Source organism: Periplaneta americana, chromosome 1, assembly GCF_040183065.1.
Source record: "Periplaneta americana isolate PAMFEO1 chromosome 1, P.americana_PAMFEO1_priV1, whole genome shotgun sequence".
NCBI lineage: Eukaryota > Metazoa > Arthropoda > Insecta > Blattodea > Blattidae > Periplaneta > Periplaneta americana.
In genome coordinates this window covers 211,197,821-211,221,796 of record NC_091117.1, presented here as the reverse complement: position 1 = coordinate 211,221,796, position 23,976 = coordinate 211,197,821, and the positions used below count along the sequence as shown (strand labels likewise).

The following is a 23,976-nucleotide window of genomic DNA, read 5'->3' as shown; positions in this document are numbered from 1 at the left end:
AGCATCTGATTATTTTAGCACTGTCATTCATGTTTTTACAGATATGACTGGTCTTAATTCGGTAAGAGTGCGGGCATCGTGCCAAGGCCACGCTCAATAAAAAGATGCTAGTTCTCACTAATGTCTGCATTTTAAATTCGATAAGGCAGCTGCTAGTAGCGTATCTGAACTGTGCTGCGTGAGAAAAGTGAGTCATCTCGGTGCTGTAAGCAGAGAAACAGTTGAAAAACGAAATACATTTACTTTTTATGGTAAGAACAGTTTCAAAATCATTTACTTTGCTTCAGACTTAAAACTTAGGCTGGAATATAGATCTACTTGTATTACATATTTTCGTAAGAGAGGTTGTTATTATTTAATTGATACTGAATATAACACTATTTATTTCTCATTCTTATTACAAATAGCCTACAATCAGAAATTTATAAAAGTTCCCAAACAGAGCCTGTTCCTTGTAATGTTTAGGAATATATGAGGCGCTCAGGATACAAGTGGTGCAAGTCCAAAAATTAAACATTTGCTAATTTAAGGTTTAACCTCTTCCCTTACTATATATTTTACCAGTTTTGTGAAAAAAGTGTCATATTATTTTACTTTCGTATAGAGGTCATTCAATATTGCAGAATCACTGTACATCACTAATTTTCTTACATACCTAAAAATCACTATGAAATAGACATAACTTACATTTATACCTGAATTATTATCCCGGGTTATCTCGTGCACCTTGGTTCCAGCTCTGGTAGTTGTCCCACTTCGATTTTCTCCTGAATTATTTACCAACTTATGTTCTTTATGGATTAATTCATGAGGTACAATACTAGTGCTGTTATCAAGGCGTTAAATGTTGCTTGTGTGATAGACTCGAAAGCAGGGTATTACGCAGAGTGGCACATTGCATTCCGGACAGTAGTATCTGCTCTTGTGTCGAATTTGATTGTATTTTGAGTCTCTCGCAATACTACACATGAAACACTGTCTGGTTGGGTTGTTCTTCTTCAGAGTTCGTGGAATAACTTCTGGAGAATGTCTACCTGTAAGCCGAAGTGGGTTGTATTTTGATTCTGTAGTAGGCCGCCACGAATTATTTTCAGCATTCTGTGAACACTTATTAGCATGCCGAATCGTCTCCTCGAATAAAATGTTGATGAGGTCATTATCAAAGAATAATTTTAAAAAATTGAGAATTATCGTTATCAGAAACAATGTTAAGATTTCAGGGAATGGGGACCTCGGAGGTGCAGAAGAAATGGTGCCAGATGTCTTCTATTCAAACCAATGTCGAAAAGACGCGACATCAACTGATCTGAATTTGTTCGTTGGTCTATAACTTCGTCTTCCGATACCGATATTTCATTTCCTAATCTTCTACAGGAAAATATTCCTGATCAAAAGTTTCGGAATCACTAACTTGATCCATCTTTACACAAAACAGCACAAAAACACTAAACACAAACAGAAACCACCAAAACTAACTAGCATCTACTCACTACTGTGTGTGAATGCTATATGAGCATAGAATTCCACTCGCAAGGAAGAAGTACAAAAAAACACCACCAGATATAGCAATATCACTAACTTCTATAGCCATATAGTGAGGAAAAGAGTAATGAAAGAATGGAAACGTATATATTCGGGATATAATCCTTAGCAGCGAAAATGGGACTCAAACGAGTTAACTCGGGTTAATAAATTTTGACACAAGTTAGCAACCCGAGTTAACTCGGGTTAATCAGGGAAGTGGTTAATACGTACAACAGTGTAAGATCTTTCTGAATGAATAATAAAATGAATCTATGATTTAATTGTTTGGCAATGAATGGTAGCACTTTACTTTAACACTGAAACAGATTGTCATTTTATAAGACAAGTGAAGCAAGTCCTCCTCAATTAGCAATCTGTGTGGTTTGTTCTTTTGTTCAGTGATCAATGTTATTTTCATTTGTGCGAAGAATTGAAAAAATATTTGAATCAAACTAAATGGATAGTAAAAAGTTGTGGGTTCGTGATGCAACTGGAAGCAAGTGAGATAATGAAAATGAAGATAAAGAGAAAAACAATTCAAATAATTAGTTATGTATTAATTAATTTGTGGTTACGTATGTTATAGCTGTATTTCATTTTGCTTTAAGTAACTCCCTAAGTGATATATTGTTGTTCTTATGTGTGCAGATTGCAATATGATTAGGGATGTGATTTTATAGTGACTATTAAACTTTTACTACGTCATACTACTTTTGACCAATAAAACGGCACGAAAGGATGAGTTTCAACCAATCATGGCTGTTTATCGTTACAATTTTATCACTTACCTATCATTTGTTTATTTTTATCACTTCCCTAGCATTTGTTTGTTTTTTATCACTTCTCTAGCATTTGTTTTTTTATTTTCCAATATTTCAAACTGCAAATTATTTACGGTACTACAAAACATGTTTTGCGATCGTCATTTGTTTCCCGCATAGATCGTCGACTGAAAATGTCGGCTCCGTTCAAACGTTTTGGTGGAAGTAACATTAGTGAAATAGAATTTTAGTAAGTCAATTAATATCTATTTTATTGTATTAGAGACCTCAGATTCCTTTCAATTATAAGCCCTTTTCTCTGCGACAGTTTTGTAATATATATATATATATATATATTTCTTTTCCTCTCTTTCTCTTTTTTGTTCTCTTGATCACCAGATGAATTTATTATCATACCCTTTTTATTGAGAATTTTATTTAATTTTCGTATATTCTTTTCGTCTTTTTTATTATTATCATTATTTTATTACATTCCATTTTGTTGTATTCTTCCTTACGTTTTCCCTATTAACCATTTGTACTAACTGTATTTCTTTTATTATATTCCAATCTTTAGATCTCTGTTTTACTTTCTTTTTTCTATTATGGTATTATTTTCATGTTGTTTTGCGTCGATTTTGTTTTGCTATTTTTTTTAATATGTTAGTATTCTGTTCTTTAACTTTTTGTTAAATGTTCACTGCTTGTGTACTTTGTGACCTAGTAGAGTGTAAGAGAAGGCCCTATGGCCTTAACTCTGCCAGTATATCTTAAATAATAATAATAATAATAATAATAATAATAATAATAATAATAATAATAATACTTTATTTCTTCTAATCTTTATATACTTTCTTCTGTTTTTATCACCTCCCTACAATTTGTTTCTTTGTTTGGAAACATTTCAAACTGCGAATTTTTTACGGTATTATAAAACATGATTCACGATCGTCATTTGTTTACCGCATGGATAGTCAACTAAAAATGACGGTTCCCTTCAAACGTTTTGATGAAGCTAACATTAGTGAAATAGAATTTCAGTAAGTCAATTAAATCTATTTTATTGTATTAGAGTACTTTATTTCTTATAATCTTTATAGGCCTATACTTTCTTCTACTCGTCAATAAATTAAAACTCATTCAAGTTTTGATTTTCTCTAGATAAATGAAAACCTCTAGTGAGACTATTGTTGATTATTTTATCCTGATTTCGGTGATTAAAATGGTTTAATTTCGATGAGTATTTCGTAAAAGAACAAGCAATTTCGCGCATATTTCGCATCCTAAAGAAACTTAAAAAATTGTATAACATTTTTAATAATGAAACATCCCTTTGAAATTAACAGAAAATTGTTTGCACAATTAATTCAATTCATAATTCAAATTCATCCGGCTGCGAGGGAGTGCCAGCACTGCCTTCTTGATTTGATGAATTAGCCCCTGAAATTATGCGTACATTGTTGCCAGATGTCACACATAAGTAATGCTGAACGATGAAATATGTAGAAATGTTCATGATGTTCATGATTATTTCACAATAATGACAATTTTCACGTTTTATTTGGAATTCTCCATAAAACTTGTTTTTTTTTTCCTTTAAATTTCGTGATTATAAAGTAATTTCGTGGATTTATATAATTTTCACGAAAATTCGCGGATATATTTCACTTAATTTTGGACACTCATTAGCGGATTTGCATTTTGTATGCACAAAATTAAGTTTTTAACACATTTCATGTATATGGTTAATACAAAAACATCACACTCCTAACTATAATTAGTAATAAAACATGATACAGAAGTAACTTACTATCTGTCTATCTGTCTATTCATTTTCCTGTCTATCTACTTACCTCTCTATCTGCCTATCTGTCTATCCACCTTCCTGTCTTTCTAATTACCTGTCTACCTACCTCTCTGTCCACTTTCCTGTCTATCTACCAATCTGTCTGTCCACTTTCCTGTTACTCTTCTGATAATTAAGATTATTATACAGAAGCAATAACCATACATTATACATTTGCTAAAGAAATGCGAACATTAATTTATAAACAGTGATGTATTATTTCAATCCTATAATTTTGAAATACCCCTTATCACAAATTTGTACAATTTATACAGTGTTGTATTGCATGTTTCCACGTATTCACATTTTTTTTATGTTCTAGTGATATTTAACTTATTTTATATTTTTGTTTTCATATTTTCCCATAATGGTATATCTACTGGGTGTTCATTTCAAAGTGTGTCATGACGTCACTGTTGTTGGGTCACCGATTTGAAGCGAGTTTCAGCTTATATGTCAGAGAAGTTTCCTATTATTTAAGGCGTTCTTCAATCTGAACTTGAGAACGTGTACGGTATAACTTGAACGTCGTAGCAACAGATGGCGGTCTGTACGATCTGTGTGCTACCATAACCTCTTTCGAACTGTGTTTTGCGCCGGCAAGTCGTACGCAGGGTATCTGTTATCATCGGTTGCGTACGGTAACATTCCACAACACAAATCAAATGCTCCGTGTCCATGTTGACCGTCGAAGTTAATGTCAACAAATACGTAAGTAATCGTCTTAACCCTCTCCCCATATCCGACAGTACGTATTTCCAAACAGTTCACATTCCTGCCACTACCGGCGTTACCGTACGTATCGGCACGTACTCTTCAGAATGAACGCCGTACTTGCTAGCCAACTTCTCTGCCTCTTAGATTATACACCTGAGCTGCGGAAGTGTAGGAAGATTGAATTCTCTAGGCTCATCAGCTAGCCACATGACGGCATACAGCGAGCCAAGACACATTTTGAACTGAACACCCAGTATAATGTGACAAGTTGAGCTATATATAATCATAATTTTCCTTACTGTGTGTACTTAAAAATATTGTATTCATTGTATGCTTTGTACTGGACTATTTTATTACTATTATTATTATTATCATTATCATTATTATTACTATTCTTATTTATTATTATTATTATTCTTATTATTATTGTCTTATTTTTTTATACTTTGTATGTCTCATTTATTTTGACCTGCTGTTCACATTTTATTATGCTTTTTTTCTTTCTTTCTGTATGTTATATGTTATGTTTGGTTTCTACTTACTCGTTGTTTACATTGTATTATCTTATTCAGTTTTGTGTGTAAAATTGTAGTGTACTTTGTAAATTTGTAGTTTTTTGGAACGCAGTTTTACTCCTGATTGAGTGTTAGAGAAGGCCGTATGGCCTTAACTCTGCCAGGTTAAATAAATCATTATTATTATTGTTATTATTACAATGAACGCCAATAACGGAGGAAGCTTGCATCCTGGAGTCGAACTGTGGACTCTTCTTGCCGGTGGACACTGTGTAATTTAGAGAGTCTAACCGGCCAAAAATTAACTTCTCTAAAACTAACTAAAACTAAGATAACGAACTTGTGTTTTGCAGGTCAGGATTTTCCTTCAGTGAGAGATAAAGGAACGATGTGGACAGAAGTGCTGCTTCTAGCTACTCTACAGTTGATGAGTGCAGGCTTGCAGGGAGCAGAGAGTGCAAGGATATTAAGTCTGTTGAACGTAGCTTCGCCGAGTCATTACATATTCAACAGACCCCTAATTTTAGCACTTGCCAACAGAGGTCACCAGGTAATTAACAAAACCTCTAGACTTACAAAAAATGTTTTGTAATGTTATTGCCGGAAACTAAGTGTCCGACAAGCCCGCATCATAGGCTAACCATAAATACAGTGGCGGCTCATGGGTATTGAATTAAGGGGGGGCTGCATACAAAAATAAACCAAGCAACTTACTTTATTTAAAGATTAGTTCCATGCGCCTTATCTTGTAAGTTGTGTTTAAATGAGACAGGCTCATGTTAGTAGATTTACTGGCATTTAAAAGAATCCTGCGGGACAAAATTCCGGCACACCGGCGACGCTGATATAATCCCTGCAGTTGCGAGTGTCGTTAAATAAACCATAATTTAATTTTTTATATGCAGATTTGAACCTTAGAAATATCTAGTTGGCGATGTTGTAGTTGGTTGTGTAATATACTGTATATACATGATACATCAATAAATTAAAAAAAATAACTGAGCCAGAAGTTGAATTCAGGATCTTCAAGAGTACGCACCAGGGCGCTTGCCTCATTTATTGTGATGTTAAATGTTTCAGATTCCATTATGGTTTGAAAACATTCTAGCAATGGCTCCTTCTTCTCATGAACAACATTTACTGTTCTTATTTTAAATTCATCTTGTTCCTCAGCTGATGGAATTGTCTTTGAAACACATTAATCTAATACAGATCTAGAGAAGAAAGCAGGGATACTGGACAAATTATCAAAAAATATGCGAGCCTTTGTATTTTGTTTAGTCTCTTTCCATTATGAGATTCAACTGATGGGCACTTAATTTCACATTTCTCCTGAATTGTTAAGGTACTGAACTGAATAGACTGTAAATATTGTACAGAATTAAACATTGTTGCACTTGTTATACTCACAACATTAAAGAAAACGTATTTAAAACTGCGCGCTACTGACAAACTGCTGCAAATTTTGCAGCGCCTGGAAACTCTGGATTCGTGGCAAGGGGCAGCAGGGAGGAGGGGTAAAACTAACGCGCAAAGCATCCGAGACGAGACTGGCAGCTCCAGGGGAGGAAGTGGCTTCACCCATAGTCCTTGTCTCTGGTTTCGCTCTGGCAGCACCAGGGGAGGAAATGACTTCACTAACGATTGCGTGCCATGTCATTGAGAGCGAAATTTTTAAAAAAATTCGAGCCGTTAAATAGAGACTGTATAATAAATGTTTTTCACAACATAAAACGAGACAAGAGCCACAAATGTCTGGGGGTGCTGCAGCTCCGCAGCCCCTCTTCGAAAGCCGCCCCTGCCATAAAATACGTTCAATATGACCTCTCCGATTTCCAAATATGTCTGGAGGCGGAATTTCGTGTTATTTACAGCGCGTTGTAACTTGTCGGCGGTGATTTCACGACTCTCCTACGTAGGTGTGAACAAACAGAATCTCCGGTACTGGTCGCCCCTGAACCACACTGGAACTAGAGTTGAGCTTAAACGATATTTCCAAGTATCTGTGACAACTGTGACTGTGACAATTAAATATCTGTGACTTTTATCTGTGATTTTGTCACACCGATAATTTATATCGATAAGTAAGCACAATATGCATGAATTACACCGATATTTTGTCACACAGATAAAAATTAACAGGAAATATTGAAGAGCAGTGCAATGTGAATACGAATTCTCTATACACGCCACACATCAGTGGTGTGTATGGGAAAATGCAAAAAATAAGTTATGTGCATGTACCATTAACAAATAAATACTAAGCTAACTCAACAGAAACAAGTAAAAAGTTAACCTCATATACCAAGAGGTTATATCGTAGTTGATTGTAGATATAATTTTTTAATGTAGTTGGGTATGGAGAAATTGAGGTTATATGATTATCCTAATCGTTTTAAAAATTGATCCTGCATTAACATTATAATATTGGGTCAGAATAAAAATTTAATAAACATCAGTATTCCGAAAAACAATAGAAAATAATTACAAAACAAAACTGTTGTTCAGACAGGATTTTACACAAGATAAAGTTGGTAACCAATGGTATTATTACTATTTAAATCGTGTAGTCATTATATAATTTATAATAAGATGGTGAAACTAGCGCTGAAGTAGTTTCGGCGAATTCGAATGTGAAAATCGTTGCATTTATAAGTTTTTTTTTTTTTTTTTTTTTTTTTTGAGAGACAGTTCCTCGGGTTAAACTAGCGCTGAGGTAGTTTAGGTGATTTCGGAAGTGAAAATCGTTGAATTTGATTTTTTGTGGAGATGCAGTTGATCGTATATCCATGGCATAACAAAGACTAAACTAACCAAACCTAACCTGTCACAGATTCGTATATGTAAGGTGTATATGCGGAGTACGAAGGGAACTACCTCAACGCTAGTTTAGTCGTTGATCCTATATGTCTAGGCATAATAAAAGCTTAAACCAACCAAACCTGACCTGTCACAGATTCTTATATGCAAGGTGTATAAGGGGAATACGAAGGGAACTACCTCAAGGTTAGTTTAGCGAAATAAGTTGCCCATCATATTAGCCAGTTTTGTCTCGTTCGGTTTTAATTGAGTGGAAAATACTTACAAATTAATATAAATTGACAGTAAGCTTAATATGAAAATGTGAAGATCTCGGGGAATACATAAACTATTTACAAAACATATATACAGACTAAAATATGAAAACAAAATGTCAGATTCATGATTATATTATTATAATGCCGCTAATAACTTTGCAACACATCATCACTTTGAAAAAAATAATATTGAACAAAATATCACGAAAAAATAATCAAATACCACCGCCCGATTGCTGTTATTGTATCATGCGCATGTGCAAACCCACGACATAGAGGAGAAAATATCAGTCACAGACGTTGTAACGGTGACAGAGTACTGAATACGGAGCAGATCTCGATAGCGATATTTTGTCACAGATATTTCGCGTCATCAGTCACAGGTTTATCTGTGACAAAAAAATACCTGTGACAAAATATCGGTTTGTGAAATATCGGCCATCTCTAACTGGAACATCGGAGATAAAGAGCAAGAACAACCCGTCATGGTGCGATGCGCAATCTGAAACGGCCAAATCATTGAATCATTATCCTTTCACGGAAAGATGGAGTAATCTATCTCAAGATTTTGAAAGATCAGGTTATGCAGAAATTGGATTTGCCAGCAGCTACGCGAAAGACAAGAATAGTTAATGCTCCATCACATTACGCAACAAAGGTGAGGTAATGGCCGATGACAACTTAGTTACTTAGGGCCGTATTCATAAACGAGACTTTGGATGAAGACTTTCTAAAGTCGACTTTCGCAGTAAAGTTTAACTTTGTTAAAAGTCCTATTCATAGACAATACTTCTGAGACTTTGACTTTGACTTCAGTAAGTCTAAATTTGGCGATCTTGTTCTAATGTTGGCAATCACAATCACTGCTTTCTAAACGAACTAAATTAATAGATAGTTGAAACAGAGTAGGCATTGCCACAATCAAAGCCATCTTTTGACTCACAAATCAATGAAATAATTGAACATCGGTACATGTTAAGCGATTGTTAGCCGTTCTTGCAGTTTTACATAAGAATATTATTCGTGGGCTTAGTGTGAAACTAACGTAAGTAAAAAAATGGACATTTTTAGATCTTTACGCCAATAGATAATAATTCATTCTTCTACTTGGTCACAAAAAATCGTAACTCAGTTCCGAACTGTCTTATACTCGTATATAACACAATAAAATTCGTAACTACAAAACATGATGGTGTAGTTCATCTGAAATAGTATTGCCTGCTAAGAATTATGTTGTGAATAAAACATCGATTGTAATTACGTTAGGTTCACATTAAGCTCTCGAATTATTTCATTATAAAATAATTTTATTCTGAAAATACGGAAGATAAGAAGATGCCACTAATGACACAATATTTAAAAATTAATTGAAATCAATATTCAGAAAACATTATTGTGACGACCGCAGAATTAAAAATTAACTGCATATCCAACTGAATAACATATTCTCTATATAATTAAACAGTCAAATCCATATTAAGCCATCAATTACCTGTAGCGTAAAATCGCGACAAAATAAGAAATTCAATTACTGGTGGAACAGATAATCCTCTCTGACTATTATTTATCAATGAATGTTGAAACATGACGAGGATATCTAATACGGTCTGTTTATCAAATCTGTACCTTCATTTGAATTTATTATCTATATCTAACAATACGCTAAGGAACATGAAGACCTTTAACAATCCCCTAGATGTCCTTAATATTCTCTCGAAATATCAGCGATTTTCTTTATGTCCACGAACGAAAGTCAAAGCCAAAGTCTAGATTTTCGGCGACTTCGAAGTAAAGTCACTTTTGAAGTTTACTTTCATCAAAGTGTCGACTGTGAATAGGAAAATGGTGACATTGTACTTTCCAAAGTCTTGTCTATGAATACGACCCTCAGTCAGTCAGTCAGTCAGTTAATGGGGCTTGAAAGGACGCTATGGCTATTTGCGCCTTATCTGAAATTCTTAAACAAAACCACAACACAAATAATACCCTAAGCTGAATGCGAACACGAATTTAAAACTTATCCCTCTAATGCTTTAATAACAAAGTGATTCGGAAAAATCACAGAAATTAACAGCTGAAGAGTGTGATCCCAAAATGCGTCAAGTCCTTTTTTTTTTTTTTTTTAAGGACTGGGCTATTTTTTGGCCCATAAGTCTACAGACTGAGCAAGCTTTCAAGTGACACGAACAGTAACACAAACCTTTAGATAAGGACTGGCATTGTTTGCGAAGGAAACAGGCTTAAAATATAATGATGGAGGTCTCAAACACAATCATATTTGTATAATCATAAAAATGGCAAATACATTAAGCGATTTTTGGGACCATACTCTTAAATTACTAAACACTAGGCAATGCTTAAAAATAGACCATAAAATAAAGACAAACAGATACAAATTATTTGTCGTTTTGAAGGACAATATTACTCTACAAGATATAAGGATAAAAAGTTCCGAAATGTAATGTTTAAGTAACACAAATATAAAACAACAAAAATAAACTTCGAATGTAAATAATCTGCATGGCAAGCAACAACGGGTCATACAATTTAAATCACTTCGTCAAGTCCTGTACTGGATACAAATCTCATAACTGCATTTCCACCATTAAAATCATATTACAAAAGCGTCACGTAGTGTCGGCCGAATTGTCTATTGACGCCAAAGACGGTCATATTTTCCACAATGTAGTAAAATATGTTCAGCCGTAACTGATACATTGCGTACACCACAATCCTATTGAGGTTTGCCACATAGAGATAACCATGTTCCAGACGACAGATGGAAACTGTAGTACAAACTGAAGTCATCAACGTATAAAAGAGCAGATACTTGTCCATCTATACCAGAGCCGCCGGGAAGGGGGGGGGGGGCAAAAGGGGTGAGTGCATATGGGCCCGTGAGCAATAAGGGCCCGCCAGATTAAGTGAGTCTGATTACTTTTCATTATCACGAATAATTATTCGTAGATACATACGAGTACTATAAAATTTTGTAAGAATATTTGTTACATAAATTTGAAATATTAACTCAACAATAGTAGAATTAATACAAATTAACACTTCATATGTAAATATTTGACTTTTATGTAACAGAAGATCGGTTTCCCGCATTAACGTTCACCGACACGACAATTGAGGGCCCCGGTATTTGTCTGAACTATGTTCCCGTCGCTTGTACTGAACACGTTCAATTATTTATTGGCTTGTCCTTCTTATCTACCACACCCCCGCTGGCCCACCACAATATGCTAGTGGACTCTCTCAAACCGAAGTCACAGGATACGCTTCTCTTTCAGTACATTGTATGTTTCGTGTCGAAACTTTCGTCTTTTTATTGTCGTTTGTTTAGTGTTACCGGTTATACAGGCATAAGTCGGGAGCTGAGAAGCACAAGGAGAGACTGAAAAAATTGGAAGATATTAATATAAGTGCTAGACTGCGTGAAAAAACATTATGAAGATATTAATAAAGAGATCAGTGATGAGCCGAAATATTTAAAATCAATTCATTCCTCTAATTTAGGGACAACCCCACTGAAACCTATGAATTTCCTAAATAGTCTGAGGAAATTAAAACTGGATACTTTATTTCCAAATACTGTATTTATATAACCATTAGAGTATTCTACACAATTCCTGTGACCGTTGCTGATGCTGAAAGATTCTTCAGCAAAATGAAGGAAATAAAAAGTGTAATCAGATGAACAATGTGTCAAGAACGATTGAGTAACCTTGGCTCCTTAGTCTGGAGAGCGAGCTTGCTAGGTCTTTAAATCTTGATGACATAATTGATGATTTTGCATCAGTGAAGTCAAGGAGAGTTGTTTGTTGATGTTGGACTGCAAGTTAGAAATTACAGATGTTTAAGAATAATGTTTTATTAATGTAATATATTGTGCTAATATGAAGTTTTGCTAAAAGTTTTCAACGTAATAAAAGTGTATATTTTTAAGTTCGTATCCGTGTATGGGGTTACCTTTTACTTATTTTGCAAATAATTATTATGGTTAGAATAACTGGTAACTTGTAATTGTTACTTTTTTCAACGGGGGTCCGAGTATAGTATAGCATAGGGGCCCACAAATTCTGTCGGCGGCCCTGATCTATGCAGTCGGCTATTCCACTGATAGAAATTCAGAAAAAAGAATGCTTAGTACGGACTCCTGCGGAACTCCGTTCTTTTGAAGACGTTCACTAGAAAGTGTGGTTGCTACCCGGACTCCGAAACACCGCTCTGCCTTCAACTTCGCAATAAAAACTGGCAGACTGCCACGAAGATCCTAGTTATGCATAGTTCGCAGGATTGCATAACATTGTGTGGTATCATCAGCCTTTTATAGATCAATAGTTGAAAATTAAATACCCAAGCTAAATTCAATCCTTCGTTCAAGAATTAATCATGCATCTGACGATATTCTCTTGCACAAATTAACGGTTGAAATAATTTTATGTGCACAGCACTGTTTCATAATTCCTTGTCTTTTCTGCAAATTGGCCCATTGTGATTTTCATGGTAGAATTACACAGAAAATTATGGGACATAGTATTTAATAACCTAACCTAACTGATATCCTTACAGATTAGAACATATTAAGACACTGGAAAAGATTAAAAAACGGGCTCTCAAATGTTGTCAGAAAAATTCACCATTAAAATGGGACACACTCACGGAGAGGAGAACGCGAATTCGATTATGCGCACTGTTCAAAACATACAGAGGTGAGCCTGCCTAGAGAGAAATAAAAAATAGGTTGCAGCCGCCAAATCACTCTTCAAGGAACGACCACTCATATAAATTGAGGGAAAGAAGGCAGAGGACGGACACTGGAAAGTTTTCTTTTCTCAATCGTACTATCAGGAACTGGAATGCTTTACCTGCAAACTTACTAAAGGCTTTACCAACAACCAAAAATGTATTTAAAAATAGGCTTAAGGACTTTACTAATAGACGGTAATTATACACAGTATTTAAAGGCTGTAAATGATATTTTGTTATTGAAGTGTTGTATCAGTGAAGAATTATGTTGTGTCAGTGAAGTGTATTGTGTCAGTAAAGTGTGTTGTGTAAGTGAAACGTGTTCCTGTCAGTGAAGCTTTATAGTTTATAGTAGCAGTGCAAAGTATTTGAACAGTGAAATGTTTTTGAAGTGTTAGTGAAATCAGGATAGAATCAGTGAAATGTGTCGTAGTTCCAGTGCAGCGAGTGAGTTGGCAGCGAAATGAGTGTAATGTTGAAAGGTACTTGTGCAGATATGAACATATCATACTCGTGGGTTTTAGTTCGAACTTAGGTTTAAGATACAAATTAGATTTATTTTAAATGTTATTTTAAGTGATCGTGCTTCATTTAATTTAGGATATTCCCTGTTAAATTATTATTAGCATTAATTATTTGTATTATTATTAATTGTATTTTTAATTAATAAGTTTATTATTGTCATTATTGAATGTAATTAGTTACCACTGCCACCGGGTATATACCCATTGCAGTGTGAATAAATACATACATACATACATACATAAATATTCGGATCTCGGGAAAAGCATTTCATTCCGGGATAAATAATCAATATCAGTAGGCCTCATGAGCGGGTGGTAACCCATCTAATAGGATTTCTTTATAAACTGCAAATCATCATGTGTTGGTATGCCGTTAGAGATTCTCTCAGATAAATCGATAGGAAACTGACTTCTCTCTTATCTCGCTCCTATATGTGCAAGCGGAATATAATTTTATGCAAGTTCATGTCACAAAAGCGGTGACTCACGTGATATATTGGATTCCTAGCGTTGTTATAAAATAAGTTTTCTTTTTCTCAAGATTTTTTATTTATCTTTTTTTTAACAATTTTGAGGTTACATGCAGTTAATAAACATGTCTATGTTTTTCACGCAGCTATGTCAGAAGAACATTACATTACACGACTGAATATAAAATAATTATATTGTAACGGAACGTAACTCAACGAAACAGAGCACAGCATGAATCAACATAACATAGAAAAAAAAATATATTACATAATACAACCGTGAGGTAACCGGACATAGCACACCTTAGCATTAGATGGAAAATTATATTGTTCTCAATGTTTTTTCGTCTTACTTTTTCAGGTGACAGTGGTAAGCCCCGATGCCGGTAAGGATAATGTTCCTAACCTAACAAACATCAAACTGGAAGGAGTTTATGAGACAATCAGAGATGACTTCGATTATGAAAACTTTGGCGATGGTACTGACACGGGGGTTATTAAAATTATGTTTGCGTGGATCCATGCTGTTTGCCAGAGAGAATTGAAGTCAGACGGGGCGAAGAAGTTACTCAACTATCCATCAAACGACCAATTTGACCTCATTATCGTCGAAGCTGGTTGGTCCGAATGCTTCTATGGGTTCATACACAAATTCGGATCGCCGCCTGTAGTTGCTATATCACCCTTCGGACTTACTCCGTGGATGGCTGCAGCCTTCGGGATCCCGGAGAACCCTTCCTACATTCCTGTTTCTATCCTACCTTACAGTACTAGCATGACATTCACACAAAAGCTCTACAATACTTACATTCATTACTATTATCTTTATGGGTATCTGTATAAACATATGCCCGATATGGATGCCATGGCGAAGGAGTTCTTCAAGCAGGACATGCCGTCTTTCGTGGATATTCAAAGAAATTTCAGCTTAGTTCTTGCAAACACTGTATTCGGACTGGAAGACGCCAGACCGTTGACGCCTAATATAATACCAATTGGTGGAATGCACGTTAAAGAGAAGCCTGATCCTTTACCGAAGGTACCTTATCATCATCATTATTATTATTATTATTATTATTATTATTATTATTATTATTATTATTATTATAAGGCATCGCTCGTTACGCAACTAAGCCAGGAGATAAAGGGGTAGTGTGGCCAGTTCCTTTCCCCCTTCATTGCATATATCGCTGCCTAGATCTATACTTCTTTCCATAATGTCTGACAGGAGGTATAACATTACCGGCAGACGAGAGAAGTATAATTGCTATTCAATCAATGGCACAGACCTCTTTCCACGCTTATCTCGAAGTTGGGAGGTCTGAAGTGTTCTACCCCACCCAACTTCAGATAAGCATGAAAGGAAACCTCTGCCATTGGTTGAATAGCAATTATACCAAATAGGCCTACCTTACAATAATAATACCGGACAGCTAGCATTATTGCGTGCGAACGGCGCAGGTGCTGCTACCTAGGCGGCAGGGTGTGCTGAAACCTGTGGTGTTTTTGTGGTTTGTGTCCAGAGTGACGGTCTCACTAATAAACCGTGTATAGTTTTTATATGAAACTTATGCAGCGTTGAGACAGAAAACGTTACTACTAAACCATCCATAAGCGATGGATGTATAAACAGTTTGTAACTATACAATGGGAATTGCTTTGCAGTAGTAATATACACGAAACCCCTTATTTACAGAGAAAAAATGGCCGCCCCTCTAACAGCTGTTCGTATCGACTGTCATTTTATGATGATGGATGCCTTGTAACCATAGAAGAACACACCAAAAACCACAGATTAAGTAGAATATTATTGCTGTAGCTTGTACTCTTTGACCAAAATATAGTGTGGTAATCTATCAGAGCCAGTTGTACTGTCGACTCTTAACACGGCACACTAGAGCGCTCTACCGGATGCAATAGAGAATCTCAGATATTCTATTACCTTTCGTAATGAAGTAATGGCGAAACTATGACGTAGCTGTGTTAACAGGTATACTGTTATACACGACGTATGTAGTGATTATTAGTAAGGAATTTACACACGACTTATACACGAGCTACTCATTGTATAAGTATAAGACAGTTAAACGTCTGTATATAGAGTTTTTATTAGTAATGAACAGACTGCAAGGTACAACACTTGTCGCCTCATGTTAATGGATCATTTTCAATAGCTTCATTTTCTATATACTTTTGATTTCCTCAGCTTCCACTATCATTTTCATTAATAATACAATAAAAATTTTCTAATTACACCAATTTGAGGATAAAAGGAAATAAGAACAATTATTTATCAGAGCATGGGTTGTATTGTATTGTAGTATTGTAACGCTCTATGCTCAATAATATTTCATGAAATAGATTCTACATCTGTGCTAAATTATTGGTTTCTCTTTTAGGATCTGCAGAAATATCTGGATGAAGCGAAGGACGGATTCATTTATTTTAGTCTGGGTTCAAACCTCCGGAGCGACGCTTTGACACCAAGTATTCGGCAAGCGCTACTGGATGCGTTTTCAGAATTGCCTCAGAGAATTCTCTGGAAATTTGAATCTGAAAATCTTCCCGGAATTCCGCCCAACGTCAAAATAAGCAAATGGTTGCCACAGAGTGACATCCTAGGTAGTATTACATCTATATTACATATGGTCAATTTAGCCAATATACCACCATTAGACTACTCTCCAGTTAATAAATAGATCAATACTTTGCCTCAATTAGTACATACACAAAAATAATTAAGCAATTATCTTTCTTTTTGTGCAGTTCAATATGAAGTCTGTTATGCTTGGATAAATCGTGTGCCAAAGATATGACATATTCAAAAGATCAGACGGATATCCAGAGAACATTAATGAATATCCGTGCACGTGTAATCCACGAGAAGTTGGAAACTTCATGTTTCAACACGTGGTCGAAATATTCAGAAGCTTCACCAACCATTCTTGTATAATTAATTGTGAAACAAATTTATCCTGAACGAATATTGTTTGCAAATATTTTCAGCACATCCCAACATCCGCATGTTTATTAGTCATTGTGGCAAGATGAGCACATCAGAAACGATGTACAGAGGAGTTCCTATCGTTGGGGTGCCTTTTTTCGTAGACCAGTTGTTCAACATGCAGAAACTCATCCGTAAAGGCATGGGAGTGCATCTGGATCAAGAAACTATGACGAAGGAAAGCATCCTCAAAGCTATCAGAGAAATTCTCAACAATGCCAGGTACGATCTATCATTGTTGTTTTGTTAATGGAATGAAGTAACGTTTCATTAATGTGTCGAGATAAGGGCATAAATATATGGAGATTACAGCTTTTCTCTGTGATTTGGCTATGTTGAAGGTTTTGTGTTTGAAACCGAGTGTGCAATTATTTATCTCTTCCTAAATTTCGGATTCATTTATGTTTTTTTTATTGATTTTATTTATTCTGGTAGAGTTAAGGCCATGAGGCCTTCTCTTCTACACTAGCAGAAGTGAAATATAGGCCTATATTGAAATTATAACAGAAGTATTAATATTAATAGTAATACTTAAATATAAAATCATTATCATGCACATTAAGGAGTTTACGTATAATAATATATTGATTAAACACGATACTGGTATATTCTTTCATAACTTGCTTACAGATCATTCAGTCAATTATATCAAATAGGGTAATTTCGGGAGATCTCAACACTTTTAGGAAAAGTAGTCACTGCGGGACTGTTCCTACTGGAAAGAAGTCTAACTGCATGAGATCTGTGTTGACTTTTTTTAATCTCTGTGTAAGTGAATCCCATGACTTCAACTTGTGTTTTACGTTCACAGAAGGTAATAAGCACAATAAATGTGAGTCACACTTTTCTTTTCGGTCATGAAATAATATAATAAAATCATTATCATGCACATTAAGGAGTTTACGTATAATATAATAATATATTGATTAAACATGATACTGGTAATGATTAAGTAATTTACAATTTATATTCTTTCTACCTTATAATAGGCATAAATGAATTTATACAAACACACAGAACAACCTTTAAAACTGAGTAACATTCACAAATCAATTCCATGTAAAAGTATATAATTCCTAACTCTTAATTTATAGGCTATTGATTAACTGTTCGGCAATGTTCCTGCCTAATCTCCTGTACGTATACTTAACTTGTAGATAAATAACTTTGATAATGAGTTGTGCTTGCTAATTTTCACAGGAGGACGACGCCTCCCTTCAGTAGCCGCCACTGATTTTTCAATTTCTGAAAAACAAAACGATTCTTAATAATCCTTGATAGTAAAGTGTATATTTTTCTATACCCAGCTACGCAGCCAACGCGAAGAAAATGTCGGCGATGTTCAGAGATCACCCGACTTCAGCCTTAGATCGAGCAGTGTTCTGGACGGAATACGTCATCAGACACCAGGGGGCGCCACATCTGCGTTCAGCGGGGGCTGAACTGTATTGGTACGAGTACCTTCTGCTCGACGTGTTGTTGGTTGTGGTCGCAGCGGGACTTGCAGTAATTCTGGTAGTTTACTGGGTGTTCAGAGCGTTGTTAAATATGTTGTTCTCAAATCCAAGTAAGAAGAAGAAACAGAATTGATAACTTGAACTGAAATACAGAACTATTTCGAAAAGTCTGTCAAGAAAATTGATTTAATATACCCATATATTTTTTTACATATAAATAAATGGGATGAAGTTCCCACGCCATCATCGTTATTTGCCAACAAGGATTGATGCCTAATGTTGGGAACAATTGAGTATTTTTTACAATCGGATGATTATTCGATTACTGAAATGTAATATTTCGAATGAAATCATTCGGAACGTTGTGTTCTGTAAAAATTGTAGTGCAGGTTGAGACATGTTCATTTCATTGCTGGAATACATTTCGAATGTAATCTTTCATGCAATGCACTGTCGAGGACCAAGAAGTTTTAATATTAGCGCACATTACCAGAGCACATAAGAACACATGCATTGAAAGAGCTAGGTCAAGCGATCAGCTGACAACAGTTGACAAGATACACGCAGTCCATTACTAATTACTAGGCCCCGGGAAAAGTATTGCTATCAGCTTAGTATGCAACATAGCATACCTGCTTTGAGAGGGATGGGGTAAATAACGATAGACAGCGTGACGCTGGCAGTAGTACAGTTTGGTTCATGAGAAATGAAGTAATACATGAAAGTCTCATTATTTGTGCGTCCTTTTGACTAGTTTCCAGTGATTAGCTATGAAGCTTACAAAGTGCAATTCTAATTTATTCTCATTACGAGATCTAAATATTTCATTGCACTTGACATACTGGTAATAATATTATTTACATATTGAAGCGTTGCAATGAACTACCAATATCATTTTCAAATTTCTGAAAGAAAATCCCTTTGTGTTATCTGACAGCAATGTTCTATACGTAGAAAATGTACGTTTCATATCTGCAGATACAACCGGAGCATATTAAAAAAAATCATATCACTACAGCTTATATTAACACTACTAGAAGAACATTTATTTAACAGAACATCAGCAATTTTACTAAGGATCTGGTATCCATCACTTGCGTCCAACATTGTTTTCATCTTTGCAGATACACGTTTCCCAACATCATTTTCAACGCTATTCAAGTTACTAATAATATTTGTTACCAAATGTATTTGAGTCACGAGTTCTTCACCAGATTCTTCTAAAGCTTCAATAGCAGCTGGCAAAAACCCAAAATTTGACGTAATATACTTTAGATCATGTTCAATGTCTGTATTATTAAAGAGTTCTTGAGAAACCTTGATTGCTGCGGCATCACTTGAAGGAAATGACTGAATCACGTTCTTTACAGATTCAAAATTGTCATACAAAACAGTTCATTATCATGGATGGAAAACACATTTTCTCCATATTGAGGAACATATTTCTTTAGTCCTTCTAACTTGCGTACTTTTGGTCTAGGTATTCTGAAGACACGTGTCGACTGCTTTTGACTGCGTTGTAGGCCTACTAAGCTACGCCGGCACTACTCCTACCTGCACAGTGGTGCGTGCAAGAGTCCTCGGTTCATAAACATTAGCTATACTACATCGCGCGTTTCCCTGTAAGCAATACTTTCTCCGGGGTCTACTAATAACTAGAGTCCTGTGTTTGGTTACCTAAAGCCTCCAAGCAACCCGTATCAGTATAGGTACATATGGAGTATAGAATAACAGCATTCAACGCTATTTAGTTCAGGTCTGCTGTTCATTGAACATACGAAAACAAAACAAATCTAGGCGGTTGGAAATGATTGATACAAGAATTTGCTAGCGAGCACGTTATTAGGAAATAAGAAAAATATTTTATCAGAAGGAAAAAGTATTCCTTTGAAACACTTAAAATGTTTACAGTCAATGATTGTAATTCGTAGAGACTCGTAAAGCACGCACTCATAATGTGTTTGTGCTGATGTTTATATTTTTTATTTTGTTAACTAGCCGTACCCGTGCGCTCCGCCGCACCCGTTAGAAATAAATATAAAGTAATTACATAATTAAAATAGGACGTTTGATCCAGGGAACATTCGTGTTTGATAGAAGGATAAGTCGTTTAATATGTTACTTAATTTAAATTGCATCCAAATAATTAAAATGCGATCATTTTGGTCCAGAGACCACTCATTGGTTCAATGACAATTCCTTTAACATGTTTCTAATTTTTATTACATGCAACCATAGTTTAATGAACATTGACATCATTTAGATTTAATGTGTATACTTTATTTTACTTGTTATAGGTTTCCATTGAATTATGGTAATAACTTAATTGTAACCCTTGTTTTCTACGTATTCAGTAAATGGCGTTTGGCCCACTATGGTTTTGAACCCTTCAAATAATTTATATTATATAATATTACATTACATATATTATATTATAATATTATATTATATTATATTATATTATATTATATTATATTATATTATATTATATTATATTATATCAGAAGTTACTCTAATAACATTATAGCATTAAGCTTATGTCCATCTAGAGAAACTACACTTTCCAATGGTGAAATAATAATTAATTATACAAATCGGTTAATTTAGCTTCCGATATTACTTCATACAAAGACAGAAACATTCTCTGTAGGCTATCTTTCATAGCTTTCGATTGTTGCTGTCCAAGGCCCCTTATAGATGAAGTCATTTGTTTTTTATTTCATTACACGGCCTTAGATGGCAGTTATTTTAATTTTAAAACTCATTTATCTCATTAAATATCAGTCCTATCAAAATTTTTCAAGGAATAAAACTTATCGCAAATTATGTTTAAAGAAACTTTTGTTATGTAACATTTTTCACAAAAGTCAATAATAAGCGAGATATTTCGATTTATTTAATTCAGGCCCCCTTATAACCCCCCTTTTAAATAATGTATTTTGAATGCCATATAGACTAAAATCTAAGTTATAACGAACACAATTTATATTTCAATTTTCATCGAAATCCGTTCATCCATTATCGCGTGAAAAGGTAACAAACATACAGACAGACAGACATACAAACAAAAATTTCAAAAAAAGCGATTTTCGGTTTCAGGGTGGTTAATTATATATGTTAGGACCAATTATTTTTGGAAAATCGAAAATTACCAGAAAAATTTCGGCTATAGATTTCTTATTAGTACAGATTCCAGATCTTAAGTATCTAAATGCGTTTTACTTATTGTAAAAATCAGGATCAGACAAATTCTGGACGACAGGTAGCCATGGCGACTAAAAATTGTATGTGGCGCCTGAATTGTTTATTGCATTCAAATTTTTTTAAGACTTTGATTTCTTTTATGTCACTACGACTAAAACATAATGTTAACAAAAGCGGCTGCACGAAGAAATTTTTCAGAGCGTCTTTGAGAACGTGTGTTTGATGTAGACCTAACTTGTATTGAAAGTAACCAAATGTAGGACTTTACAGTAATAACCAAGTAAATTATGCATCAAAACTGAATGTGCCGAAGTTTAGTAATGTAAGAACAGGAAACTTTGTGCAATGAATGAATGATTGTATTCGAAATACAATAAGATATTTTAAGATACATACAATGTATGTTCTTGGCATTTATAGCTTTAAATCAATGTTTTTATTTAAGAACACAAGTCTAATATTGTTAATAGGCCTAACAAAAGTAATACAGTATAATATTTCTTTTTAATCAACGAAAATAATAAGAAATTTCAAGATAAATGCAGTACTTTTCCTTTGACACTTACAGCTTTAAATAAATCAGTGTTTTTATTTTAGAACACGAGAATCCATACTGTAAGTATATGAAAACAATAAATGTCCATGTATAATTTTCCATGCTCTTATTTGTGTCTAAAGAGAAATTATGTATAATATAGTGTTTTGAATATATCAAAATAACAATAAGAAATTTAAGATACATAGGCCTACAGAATCTTTCCCTTGGGACTTACAACTTTTATATCAAACAATGTTTTTATTTAAAAACGCAATAAAGTCTAACTTTGCAGAAGAAAGTGTGTTCCTCTTTTCTGCAAAAATGAAACCTGTTTTTGAGACCGTGCGCTCCGTAGGAACTGATGTTGCTGGTCGCAGACAAATCCGCTTATCACTTTTATTTTAAAAAGCGCGTTTTAATGCCGTGAGAACGGAAGCTTTTAGGTTAATTGCGCAGAAATTATTCGACTGATTTTCTTATCATTTCGAACAATTTTAACAATCGAATAAATAGAATGAATTCATTCGAATAATCTCCAATACTACTGATTCCTTTCCTCTGCTTCATCGTCACTGTTGCTTGTGTTGTGTGCACTTCTTACTGCAGGTAAGTTTTATTTCTGTCACTAATATTATTAGCTATTACGTTGTATTATAACTTATATCGGATGACTTTCCCAATGGTTTCCTATTGCGTTCGACTCCCGGTAATAACCATGCTGAAAGTCATCAGGATTTCTGACACCTCATTGGGAAGATCTCGACATGTGTCGAGTTCTTCTGATTTCCCTTATGGTCCTTCTGGGGGGCTGTCTGTATAAAAATGTTTGTGTTTTTGGTTTGAGGAGAGTTCGCAATCCTTTATAGAGTTTTTAGGGCCACTTTGTCTCTCTATCTGGTTTTATCTCTGTGTGTCTGCTTGCAGATATGAAACTATTCATCTTCCATGGAACCAACCTTAATTAAACTTTATATTTTAATTTTAATTGATATCGGACAAATAGCAAAAGGCACAACTCTCGATACAAACATGTAACATCAATTAGTTCTGCCTTGACGTAAGAGAATTGACATCCTGACTTACTGCAGGATAACACGTTTGAGTACGATCTGTTCTAGCTGAAAATGTATGCGAAATTTGCGTTGAAGAAGACATTATCACTCCCCAAAAACACCACAGACACCATCTGCACAAGGACATTTAGGCTTACCTAATTCCTCACCTACTGACACTTCCTTTGAAGAACAGACGCCAGTTCCCAGTTCAAGGACCTGTACTACAAATGGACAGATAAATGATAATATTTTGACTGGTGTGTAATTTGGAATAGGATGAAAATATGCATGCACTGCCAGATGTCTTCCTGTATGATTACGTCCATATCGTGTGAACCGTTCTATAGGACTTAGACTTTCGCATCATCAAGAACGGGAGCTTTTAGGTTAATTGCGCAGAAATTATTCGAATGATTTTCTTTTTTTTTGATTACGTTCTTTTTTGGGGAACGCATCACCAAGAGTCGTCTCATTATTTTTTGGAGAACTGTACTGTGCCCTTATACTGCCATTTTTCCCCAATATCTGC

General features: G+C 34.8%; 1 protein-coding gene across 1 annotated transcript; it reads left to right on the top strand.

Annotated features, from left to right (window-relative positions):
• The first annotated feature begins 130 nt into the window (after nucleotides 1–130).
• On the top strand, nucleotides 131–22,506 carry LOC138707599 (UDP-glucosyltransferase 2-like). The gene is made up of 6 exons (XM_069837234.1): nucleotides 131–251; nucleotides 5,717–5,913; nucleotides 14,551–15,228; nucleotides 16,589–16,811; nucleotides 17,196–17,415; nucleotides 18,501–22,506. Exons 2-6 carry the CDS (start codon nucleotides 5,752–5,754, stop codon nucleotides 18,781–18,783), a joined length of 1,566 nt encoding a protein of 521 aa, XP_069693335.1. The 5' UTR covers nucleotides 131–251; nucleotides 5,717–5,751; the 3' UTR covers nucleotides 18,784–22,506.
• The last annotated feature ends 1,470 nt before the right edge of the window (nucleotides 22,507–23,976 follow it).